At 42.4% G+C, this 13,036-nt stretch overlaps 1 protein-coding gene across 1 annotated transcript in view; it reads left to right on the top strand.

The window, feature by feature from the left end:
* The first annotated feature begins 887 nt into the window (after positions 1–887).
* LOC111868182 (melanotransferrin) overlaps positions 888–13,036 on the top strand; it is a 53,498-nt gene continuing 41,349 nt past the window's right edge. The window contains exon 1 of the mRNA XM_023858612.2: positions 888–1,074. Within this exon, the coding sequence (XP_023714380.1) occupies positions 1,002–1,074 (73 nt within the window). The 5' untranslated portion in view covers positions 888–1,001. The remainder of the gene's footprint in view (positions 1,075–13,036) is intronic.

Raw genomic sequence — 13,036 nt, 5'->3', positions numbered from 1 at the left:
TTAAATTGTCAAAGTATAACGATTGCACCGAACGCTTTCTTTTCCTAATATTGTATTTCAGCATACTGTTGCATTAGTACATCATTTATTTCACATATATTTCCGTCTTAAATACAACTCATTATATAGTCACCCTCCTTCCACATTACATGGTTCGGGTATATACAGCCATTATCAGGTGTCTTTATCTTGCTAAACTCGTTGCACTGCTTGTCAGTATTTTGTATTGCGTGTGAACGCGATATTTCCTGATTAAAATAAATTGAACTTAATTAAATTAATTAAAATCCCGATATTTTCCTTATGGTCATCGTCCTCTCTTCTCACGCCGTCTTAACCGGTCTCAATTACAACCATATTGCGACAGGATCACTATTATTATCTTCCATTGCAAATGGCATGTACACGGAATAAAAAAATACAGTCATGCATTAAGACGGACGTAGATGATGTGAGCAACGAATCAAACATAAGTTTCCTTAGTGTGCGCCTGTTAATCTGGAAACCAGTTGCCTGCTTGAAATCAGCGATTTTTCTCGGAAATTGTGGTCGCCAGTTTTCTCGGTGTGCCCTCGGCGTAACGTGACGATGAAGATACATATTTCGGTCTTCTCTGTTTTGATATCCAGTAGCCTGGCAAGTAGTAACCAGAGCTTTGACGGAACATTCTGCCTCGAATTAAGGTATTAGTATTTTCCTGAGCTCCTTATTATAAGACACCTTCATTCCGCCCACTTTTTGGAATAATACGAACGCTCCTCACCCCTTATGCTTTTATCTATGCCCCTACGCCTGGAAATGAAGCCATTTATCTTAGTAAATTAATTGGTGTTTACTAATTCATCTATTGTTCAGCGCTACTTTGCGGGTAAGCTTGTGCTCCCGAAAGGAAAACGTCTGACAGTGTGACTTCTGGGCTCCTGGCCCTCCTGGCAGTTAGCACAGCTGCTTGGAACGCTGCCTATGGTTTTGGGCGTGTGAACGAATGTTGTGGCGTTGCAATGCGTTTTAAATTTGTTTTTTTAACATTTTTAGTTTTGTATTTGTTTTCAGGTTTGATAAGGAATTGTGAAGGTAAGACAGTAATACTGACGATGTGTTCTGTGCGTTGTTGACGAAGGTAGGTATGAGTGGTAGAAAATGTGGAAAGGCGTCTTTGATATGTGATACATTTGTCATGGTTATGTTTAAGATCGCGCGTTAGTGATTTAAAAACGTAAATAAAGTAACTGACGAATAAAATTATGAAGGCCCATGATGTTGGAAACGGTGTACGAATTTTGTAAAGCGAGGAAGTTTATTATGAACTGAGCAACTATGAAGTTTTCAAGGAAGACAATGGACCATGGACCAGATCTCCTTTACTCCCAAAGAGTCTTAACTTACAGTTCACTATTTATTTTGCCACTGTTGTCAGTGAAGCTGCTCAGTAAAGACTCCATACATGCCATGTGTCATATCTCATGTCCATTTTCCGTTGCATACAGCATTCCAAAGAATCCGTTCAAGTCTTAGGCCTTGTGCAACATTTAGTAATAAAGTGTTTTTTTTTTCTGCGCTGAGGAACTGTTAACCCCATGTCCAACCTCCAACCTGGAGGACCACCCTTAGCAGACTAGGTTTACTCTGTTTAATTTATATAATTTTCAACAATTTTTGTTTTAAAAAATTCTTCATTAACAAGTATCCTGCCATTCACTGTGGTTAATAAATCCACATAAACAGTTTTGCTGGTACATTAATGGTTGCTCCAGTAGCTCCATCTCTGATGAATTATTCTCAGCAGTTTTACATTACGTAGGTCTCTGTTACAGGTGTATATTCATGTTAAATGTCACTGCCATTGGAACTGATAATTGACTTTTTTCTCAAGAATTATGAGATATTGTCACTTAAAAGGCATCATTTATATTTTATAGTGTCCGTGCATTAAGGTCCAGGTTGACAAAGAAGGGACCATTTATGGTAATGTTTATTTGTTATATGAAGTAACATATTGCACACTGTTTCCAAATGGTAGCAGAAGTTTATGGACAGGTTTAGAAAAGTTTCAAGCAAACACTGCCCACATAATTCAACAACATTTGAATTGTGTCAGCTTTCACAGTAGAGAATGGCTAGGATCAAACAGAGACATTTTTTCTCCACAGCAAAATATGAGCGCTCGTTTTACAAGATTACTGTATTACTATGGTTCATACACAACTTTGATTCATCATGATTTATTCTCATGCAAATTAATTTATTATTGGATATTTTATTTTTCTGCATTCATTTTATATTAAGTGGTTTTCAGAAACTACAACGTTCATTAACTATCGATAGACGAGAAGTTTGGTAACAAGGTGTGAGTTATAAATTCTGTCAAGCTTGATGCCACGTGTACATAATGGGTGGGAATGTATGGTGGCAAGATTCCTTTCATGATCAGGAAGGCATGTATTTAGGAACAAATGAGAATTAAGGGTTTTATTCAAATTTTGCAGTATGATCTGAATATTTGGGTCTGGTGCTGAACCCATGAGTCTCCTTTGTTTCCATTGTTACATAAAATTGAACCAGTGTCATCATCAATATGTGTTGCAGTGTATTCAGTTGTGCAGTAGAATAGTGAACTATGGTACTTCTCAGTGCCAACATTTTTCAGAAAGATTTGATACATATGTATCACACGTGGCAGCATAGTTGGTTGAGGCATTATGCTACAAGCCGGAAGGTCGCAGGTTCAAGTCCCGATGAGGTCACTGGATTTTTGTCAGTTGACCTAATCCTTCTAGCCACATTATGGCCCTGCGGTCGACTCAGCCTCTAACAGAAATGAGTACCAGGAATATTCTTCAAATATTCTTGGAGGTAAAGGGTGGCCGGCACATACAGCTGACAACCTTGCCGCCATCTACGAGCCAGTTGTCTAGAAAATGTGGGAACCTCATCCTCTCACAACCCTATTGTATTGTATTTATTACACATTCCAGCACATCCATACAAGGCTGAAGCCATTGGATGCAGAAACTGTCACACCACAAGCTTGCTAAATCAGCAAGTAGTCAACAGAACAATGCATATAAATCCACAACAATAAATCAAACATATGAAACCCCTACACATCACTGCAACTACATAACCTACCATGTGTTTATAAAATATAATACAAAATTGGAGCATATACATGACAATAGATCAAGTAATGGGTCATAGCTAAACAAGAAACTATCCCTAATTAAAATATTTATCTAAAGTGTAATAGGATTTAGTATGTAAAAAGCACATAAAGCTGCTCTGAATTGCTTAATATTGTGACGTGTTTGCGCTATGCAGGACCCCCCCCCCTCCAACGGTGACATAACAGCATCAGAGTAACTGCTGCTGCTATGGTAACAGGCCAGTAACGCCCCCCATAGTTACGTAACAGGGGACACCGCTGTTAACACCCAACACACAACAATATTATGGATTAATGCTTTTATATTTAAAGGAAGATGATTAAAAAGTTTAATACCAAAATAATAAGATCCTCTCTGGTAATATATATGAGACAAACTCCGTCTTAAGTGCAACAATTTAATTGTAGTTCTTTCTTCTTTCCCTCCTCCACACTACATGTTTCGGCCCTAATGATGGCCATTTAGGGCCGAAACATGTAGTGTGGAGGAGGGAAAGAAGAAAGAACTACAATTAAATTGTTGCACTTAAGACGGAGTTTGTCACATATATATTGTGTGAGTTTAACAGGATGCTTAAATATAATATTGTCTCTCTGGTAAGTTGTCAAATTTGTCTGAGGGCAATAAAGATCAAAATTACGCCTAGTATTAAGGCCATGAATTTGTGATGTCATGTGATATAAACCCATATTATTCGCAACAAACATCAGTAAAGAAAATATATATTAGGACTGCAATGGGAAAATTACCGAATCTCCTAAATGCATCTCTACAAGAGTCCCTAGATCTCAACCCACTCATGGTTCTAATTATTCTATTTGAATTCTGAAAATGTGCATACTATAAGAATTTCCCCAAAAAATAATTCCATAGGGCAAGAGTGGATGAAAATAAGAGTTATATACCATTTTTAACATCTCTGTGGGCATAATGGGCTTGATTGCTCTCATTGAGTTAGCCTTGCACAATTTAGGTCCTCCACAGTCTGTTACTGGGATACCTTTACTTACAGGGTGGGCCAGACTCAATTATGTAGTTTTTGATTAGATGTTATTTTTATTGATACATGTTAACAGTTGCAATGGTTATAAAAATGGAATCGCACACACATAAGCCATCGATTTTCAAGATACTGGTCAACCTGGGCACCACCTAAGTCAACACAGGCTTGCAGACGCAAAGCAACATTTTCACACGCCTTTCTACACATATTCACCGGAACTTTATTGAACTCCTGAACAGTCACCTCACGCAAATGTTTCACACTGTCAATGGGATTAGCGTACACCTTGTCTTTGAGGTAACCCCAAAAGAATAAGTCTGGTGGGGTGATGTCCGGTGATTGGGCTGGCCACTCCACAGGCCCTTGACAGCCAGTCCAGCGTTGAAGAAAAACTTTATGCAAGAACGCCCGAGCAATATTGGCGAAGTGTGGTGGGGCCCCATCTTGCTGCCACCACAGTTCATCAAAGTTCCCTCTCCTCTGAAGTTCTGGGATGACACTTTCCCTCAGCAACTTTAGGTAGATTTCCCCTGTGACACAACCTTCAAGGAAGAACGGGCAAATCAGTTCTTCGTATGTCACGCTCCCCACACCATCACTCCCGGGGACTGGAAATCGTATTCAATGGTGGCACTGGGGTTCTCTGGCCGCCAAAACACGCAGTTGTGTCTGTTGACCGATCCTGATGTGTGAAATTTGGCCTCATCAGTCCAGACAATATTCTGGATAAGGTCAGGGTTCTCCTGAAACTTGGTCAGCATCAACTCAGCGAACTCAAGTCCCCTGTTGAAGTCGTCCTCGTTAAGAACATAAATAAGTCATGGATGGTATGGCATCAGCTTCATGTCACTCAAAACTCTCCGCAAACTTGTCCTCCAAATGTCCAGTAGGGCTGACAAACGGCGGGTAGACTTCGATTTCTGAGGAGATGATGCCAGTTCCGCAGCAACACGTGCTTGTGTGTCAGCAGTTCAGACAGTTCTCGGCTGACCAGGATGCTTGGGAGTCAAAGCACTGGCAGTTTCATCAAACTGCTTGTTTATTCAGACGATTGTGTCCCTGTGGACTGCTGGCGGTCCAAACTCTTCCAACATCCTGCGCTGGACTTCTGATACATTGTTAGTAACTGAGAAAAGGCGCACACATTTTACATGCTGCTCGATAGACAACCGTCTACCGGCCATGACGTTTCCTCGATGCGCACTAAGTAGGCAGGGTATTGACCTTGTTTTTTTATTATGAGATATAAGAATTTGGCGTCGGGCTGGAGAGCCCATTCTGCCAATTACAAGCTTAAGATAGAAATTGTAACATGCTTACAAATAGATTCAGAGTTAAGGCATATTTACATTGAGTTTACAAGTAGGCTTAATATGAAACAGGTTTATAGCATGCTGATGAGTTAGTCTAAACTGAAATACGTGGCTAAGTGAAGGCAGTTGTTGGTGGAGTAGATACGGTTTGTATCTAATTTATGTAGCAAGGACTAAGGTATGTTCATTAAATGGTGATGTCGATGCGGGTTAGGTAGTGAGCAATCGATGCAATGATCCCAGGGTCCATGTCCCTGAGGAGGGGTTCGATCTTGTACGGGGGGTATTCATTGCGCTTAATCAGGTTCTTGAGCATGTCTTCTCGTGCCGCATCAAACCGTTTGCATTGCCATAAGATGTGGTTGGGAGATTCGATATTTTCTCCGCAGTCGCAAATCGCGTCGGGAACAATATTGAGTCTATGGAGGTGGGTTTTCAGGCAGTAGTGCCCGGCTCGAAGTCTGTTGAGCGTGACGATGGGCTTCCGGTGGAGCTTAATCTTGTTGAACCAGGGGTAAGGTACTTCAGCGAAGTAATTATCGAAGTAATATTTTCCTTTGTGTGCTCCCGATGAGTAGCCCCATGCGTAAAAATCCTTTAACATTTTCTGTTTCCAACAGGCTCTAAGGTCGGTCCAGGGTAATAATAGTTGGGAGTCTATGCCTTTGTAAACACTCTCTTTTGCCGCCATGTCGGCCCGTTCATTGTGGGTGATTCCAATGTGGGCAGGTATCCAGTAGAAGTGAACGATTTTACCCTTTTCTTCAAGCATGAGGAGTTGCTCTTTAATGGTAAGTATTAGATGACTACAGTGTTTCAGTGGGGAGCCAGAGCGTAGGGCTTCCAAGACACTTTTGGAGTCTGAGAAAAGACTGAAGTGTGTGTTCGGACTCTGTTTTATCATTTCTAGCGTCGATATAATAGCCATAGCTTCCGCTGTGAAGACTGAGGCATACTTGGATGTTCTATATAGGTTCGCCGTGGAGTTTGTAGAAGTCACGGAGGCAAAACCTACAAAACGGCAACCTTCCGTTTTGGATCCATCTGTGAAAAAACAACGGTTGGAACCTTCGAGTTCCTTAACCAGCGAGTCGATCATGGCCTTCCCTTGTGGTGATGAGCTGGCAGCTAGGCCCTCGGCAAATGAGACCCGGGCCTGATGAAAGGAAGTCTTGTAGGGGTAACTGTATATCAGGGGTTTATCGGAGTGGGCAATAAGGTGATGCAGAGGTTCAATTTCCTTGTAGCACGTGAGAATTAGGGGCTCTTGTCCAGTGTGTATCCTGGTGGGATGCATCCTAGTGTCTGCAAGTTGTGATATACGGGCCAGTAGCGGATGATTTGAGAGGGTGTAGATTCTGGAGATGTAGTTGTCACAGAGTAGTTTAAATCTCATGTCCAGGGGTGGAATCCGTGCTTCTGCCTGGGTTACATTTGTGGGTGTGGATGCCATATATCCCATAGCTAGCCGAAGGGCTTTACATTGTATACGTTCCATGGAGGTGGTTTCTGTGGCATTTAACGGAGTGAAAAGATGCGAACCATACTCAATTCGAGACCTCACTAGCGCAATATATAGGCGTAGTAGGATAGATGGGTCGGCTCCTATCCATGTTGAACGCAAATAGCTGATAATAGTCAATGGTTTGATACATTTGGATCTGATGTAGAGGAGGTGTTGTTTCCAATTAAGCGATGATTCGAATAATATTCCCAGAAATTTCACCACTGGCACTGATCTGCATGCGGCGTTGCCTATAGTTACTTCCCAGCGGGCAGCTCTTATGGTTCTATTTTTACTGAAGAGGCAATATTGACACTTGTCGGGGGCCAGTTTTAGCCCGCTGTTCTCTAGAAAGACGTTCATTGTACCAATGTCTTGTGTGAGCTTAGTGGAAATGATTTTGGGATCCTTGTCAGAATAGTAGAGGGCGATGTCATCAGCAAACTGGAGTACGGTGCAGGGGCCTTGCATGCTCGCGTTGAGGGGCGTCATGTAGAGGGCAAAGAGAATCGGGCTGAGAACACTACCTTGAGGTAGCCCCCGATACGCCGTTCGTACAACATCCAGGTTGTCGTATCGGAGGTAGAGGAATCTTTCTGAAACTAAATTGTAGATGAAAGCTAAAAAGTGGCGAGGGAGGTTTGTGAGTTTCAGTCTTTCGATGAGGACGTCGGCCAATACGTTGTCAAAAGCACTTTGGATATCAAGAAATACGGCACCCAGGTGTCGATTCAGGTCGAACGCATTGATTATGTCCAGGTAAAGCACAGTGGCATTATCCAGGCATGATTTGTTCTTACGGAAACCGAATTGTAGGGGGGGTAGTAGGTGGTTGTATTCCAACCACCAGTTTAATCTCATGTTGATCATTTTTTCCATGATTTTGAGAAGGCAAGCAGCCAACGAAATGGGTCTGACTTTTCCTTTATCGGGTTTAGGGATGAAGAAGATGGAATACTGTTTCCATTCAGTTGGAAAGGATTCAGTCAGATAGATGTCATTATAGAGTCTTAGAAGCAGGGGTTTGACCGTGTCTGGGAGAGAGCGAATGACTAAGTAGTCAATTCCATCAAGGCCTGGGGATGACTTAGGGTTAGTACTTAGGATGGCTGCTTCTAATTCTTCCTTAGTAAAGGGGTGGTCCATGAATGGGTCTTCATAGTCGTTTTTCAAACATGGCGGTTGTACTGGGGCCCAAGGGGGGCACAGTGATTCTATTGCTGTTTCAATGGTGTGAATCCTCTGCACGTTGTATTCATTCGATTGAGGGGTAGTGTTCCAGGCGCGCTTAAGTCCAGCTAGTTTCCTCCATATGTAAGATTGATTAGTGAAGCGGTTGAGGGAACAACAGAAGTTCCGATAGTAGTCCCGTTTGATTCTGCGTATATCAGATCTCGTCTTAGCTTCGATTTTCTTGTATTGGAGAAAATTGTCTCTCGATGGGTACTGCTGGAGTCGTAGGAGTGCTCCTTTTCTAAGCCGAATAAGTCGGTTGCAGTCTTCGTTCCAAAATGGTGCTGGGTTAGGGCGTTTGTGAGATTTTTGATTGTTAGCAAGGTTGGAATTCTGTTTGTGGTTTCTCGTGTTGTGGTATTTTCTCCCTGGTGTGGCCTCCATGACCGCGGAGGTTATAGTAGCTGCAAAGGTGGAGTACTTAACCTGGGTGTCGGTATCTGGGTGTAAGATAGTTGCTTCGAGGGCATCTAAGTTGCAGGAGATGTTGGAGATGGCCTGTTGCCAATTTGTCTTAAGAGTATATATTTTGTGCGGTGCCCGGTGAATGATTCTGGGATTCGCTTTTTTGTGGAGTTCTAGTGTGATAGGGTAATGGTCACTACCCCATGAGTCCTTCCCAACGCACCAGTTGTACGCTGGGTAGGATCGGCTGTCTGTTATTGAGATATCTATAGCCGATTCCGTATTAAATTGTCTTGAGCGGAAGGTTGTATCTCCTTGGTTGATGACACAATTATCAGTACTTTCTATGGCGCGAAAAAGTTTATCTCCCTCAGAGCAAGCGCGAGGGCTGCCCCAGAGGGGGTGGTGGGCATTAAAATCCCCTGCTAATAGAAACCTATCGTGGAATTGGTTTAGGAAGCGCAGCCATTTATCGTTCGAAATGTGTTTATCGGGGGGCCTGTATCCAGTTGCCAATAGTAGCTTTCCCTCTACTAAGTGCAGGGTCAATGCGCATAGTTCAATGCTCCCGTCGCAGTCGTATAGGGCAGGTCGTTTCTCATATTTGAGAAAATTGTTAATGAAGATGGCAGTACCTCCTCCAGCACGATGCGTTCTGTCTTTGCGAATAACGTCGAATCCTTTTATATAGACTTTGTCCGTTTGTGTCAGCCAGGTTTCGTTTAATAGAATGATGTCAAACTGTTGTGCTCTAAATTGAAGTTCATGTAGCTTGTTTTTGAGACTTTGGCAATTCCATTGAAGTATTCGGAGCACGTTGGGGTTCTTGTCCATTTGAGAACTGAATATGTAAGTCGATTGCTTTCCATATTCTATTCCATAGAGCATTCGAGTTCGGGTCTGCTTTTAAGATCGATTCCAGTCTTTGTAGGTGAACAGAATGGATGTTGCTCATTGGCGAGTTGGTCTCAGCGAGGTAAGGAGTCGTGTGCGAAATACGGTCCTTGGCCGGCCGAGCTTGCACGGCTTCACTGTATTTGCGATTTTTCTGTTCAGGGGGCAAAGGGAATTTACTTGGAGTAGGAGAATGTCGCAATGGTGGGAAGTTGCTGAAAGTTATAGATGGTGAGTGGAACAAGGAATTATGTTGCATGTTGGAGAATTGTTTTTGTGCTATTGCAAAGGGTACATTTTCATGAGCCATAATTCTACAGATTTCTTTGGATTCCCTAAATTTGGGACATTGTCTGTTGAGGGTAGGATGGTCACCTTTGCAGTTAATGCACATCGGGGTTGTCGCACATGTTTCGCTTTCTGGGTGCTTGTCGTGGGCACAAGTCAGGCATTTCTCAATTGCTTTGCAAACTTTACTAATATGGCCGAATCTGCCGCATTTAAAGCACTGTCGAACCTGTGGGATGAAGGGTTCCAAGTCCAGTCTCGTTCGCCAAATATAAACGAATTTTGGTAATTGTGTACTTCTTACAACAACACTGACAGTGTGGGTGTCGGCCCATTCAGTGTGTCCATCCTTCTGTATTCGTCGCTTTAACCTGGATACTTCTGATACTTTCAGTCCGGGATTTGATTTGTTAAGTTCTTCCTTAATTTCCGCAACAGAGCAGTCTAGGGGGATGCCTCTAATGATGCCTTTCCTAAAAACTTTCATCCAAGGCAACCAAATCATCAAACCGTGTTGTTTCGGGTAGGGGGAGGTTAAAGCGTAGTTAGCAGTGTCTCGTGTATTGAAAGTGATTTCCCACGTGTTTCTCGTAAGAGGGGTCACTAAATCGTATTTTACGATAGATTTCTCTAGCATTCGACATACTTCGAGTGCCATTAGCGGTCTGGTATTATTTTCACGGTTTCCTCTGAGGTGGAGGACAAAGGGCCCTGCATCCTCTTTGGTGAAGGTGAGGGCTGCGGTTGCGTTATCGAAGCTGTTACCTGTTGTTGTGGCCGGCGGCGCAGCGATGTTGTCTGTAGTAGGCGGTTGTGGGTTTCCAACTGTCCGTTTCTTGTTTGATAGGGCATTGCTTGGTGGGCTCCTACTGCGTCGTCTCAGCTTTGTCTTCACCATCGTAGTTTCATCACAGTCCATCAAGTTTACGTCTTTATCCGGACCACTCATCTAGGGTGGGCCCTGGGCCGCAGAGCGGCAAGTAGAGGTTATGTTTTTGCTATAACTGTGTATTGGATGTATTCACTCTGATTAACGATTTACGACACAAATATCACAGTAAACCAATGACCACGTCACTTAAAACGTCGAACCGTAATAATAATTCGCAATGTAGAAGTTTCGTTCGGAGCTAACAATTTCGTTCCGCACAGTTCAAGCTTTAATCGTAGAATCTATTGACCTTGTTCACAGCATACCATATGATGCTGCCATCTATCGACAACAAAAGGTACTTTCCCATTATCCCATGTGTTGTTGGATTGGTTACTTATTAATGATCAAAAACTGCCTAATTGAGTGTGGCCCACCCTGTACTTTACATTTGTATCACAGTAAACAGTGCTAATTGTGGAAACTGCTGGTGAGGGCAAGAATCAGTGAAGTCCAATTTCATTGAACCATTATACCCTTAAAAAATGAAATAGGAATGACCAGAGATTTTTGAGACACCCATGTCTTTCCCTGAACTAGACTAAAAATACCCATCACCAACTTCTCCTTAAATGATTATTGATGTCACTCTCATTGGCTATTAAATCCTTAAATAAGACATCAGAGTTCAAGTATTTGGGAACAGGTGTAATGGATCAAAAATATGTTAACAAATAGAGTGGATTAAGTTTTATAAGTACTTGCAACAGTTAAGTTAATTGCTATCTCATGTCTAAAAACTAATTTTGCATGTTGTTTTGTATGGTGTGAAATTTGTCCTTTCGCATTAAGGGACTTTGGAAGAGGGTGCTGCGGAAAATATTTGCACATGAAAGGGAAGAAGTGACAGGAGTTTGAAGAAAACTGCACAGTGAGGAGCTTCATAATTTATACTCTTCATTAAATGTTATTAGGATGATCAAGTCAAGGGAAAATATGGTGGACAAGCATGTAGCAAACATGGAAGAGATGAGAGTGCATACAAAATTTTGGTCAAGGCCCTGAAGAGAAGAGGCCACTTGGAAGCCTTAGATATAGGTAGAAGAGTTATACTATAATGATCTTAAAGAAATAGGATGGAAGGCTGTGCAGTCATAGTTTGGCTGATGGGATCAGTGGTGGGCTGTTATGAACACAGGAGGAATCACTGGGTTCCATGAAAGGTGAAGAATTTTTTGAGTTATCGATTCACTCTTAGCTTCTCAAGGTCATTTCTTCTCCATAGAGTTAGGTAATTTGAGAGGAGAATATTTGGTCTAAGAGGAATGAAGAAACTGGAGGATGAGTGAAGTTACTTTCCGAGGTAGTGACATGTAGCATGCACTGGGGACTTGATAAACATACACAAAGTTTTACATGGGGAAATCACAAAATTTTAATTATCACCCAGAAGACAGAGAGACAGGTACAAGAAATTGTATGTGAGTTAGTCGTTCTCTACATATGCTCCCTGCAAGGCCACATTTTCCCCAATGATGCATTAGCTGCTGGATACCTTGATCATAGAAGGTCTCATTTTGACTGTTTAAGAAGTCCTCCACTGCGGAAATGACGTCATCATCGTCTTGGAATCTCTTACCATTAGGAAACGCAGCCATTTATCGTTCGAAATGTGTTTATCGGGGGGCCTGTATGCGGTTGCCAATAGTAGCTTCCCCTCTAGTAAGTGCAGGGTCAATGCGCATAGTTCAATACTCTNTTACCACAAAGTGGCTTCTTTAGCCATGGAAAGAGGAAGAAGTCGCTTGGTGCCAAGTCTGGTGAATATGGTGGATGGGGAGAACTTCATGTCCCAAACTGGCAGCAAGTGTCGTAGCATGAGCCGGTGCATTGTCATGAAGAAGTCACATACATTTTCCCAGCATTCCATGTCCCTTTTTCTTGATTTCTTCCTGTAATTTTCTCAGAAGGTTCCAGTAGTACTCACTAGTGATGGTGATGTCCTTTTTTGCATAGTCGGTCATGATGACACCCCGCTGATGCCAGAACATGCTCAACATCACCTTTCCTGATGACAGCTGAGATTTGGCCTTTTTTGTGGCAGCGAGTCTGCATGTTTCCACTACTTGCTCATTTCCTTTGTTTCAGGGTCATAATGATAGACCCAACATTCATCCATTATGATCAGGTGGTCGAAAAAGCAACCTTTTCGTCATGACACAACTGCAAAAGTTTCTTTGCTACAACCATCCATTGCTGGTTTCGAACTGGTGTCAACAGTCGTGGCTCCCCATGTGCAGCGACCTTTGTCACGTTTAAGTCGTCATGGATGAAGCCAAAAATCGACCCATGGCTAATGTG

This window comes from Cryptotermes secundus, unplaced genomic scaffold (genome assembly GCF_002891405.2).
Source record: "Cryptotermes secundus unplaced genomic scaffold, Csec_1.0 scaffold52, whole genome shotgun sequence".
Taxonomy (NCBI): Eukaryota; Metazoa; Arthropoda; class Insecta; order Blattodea; family Kalotermitidae; genus Cryptotermes; species Cryptotermes secundus.
Note: the sequence above shows the minus strand (reverse complement) of the source record. Positions and strands in the feature narration are given on the sequence as shown.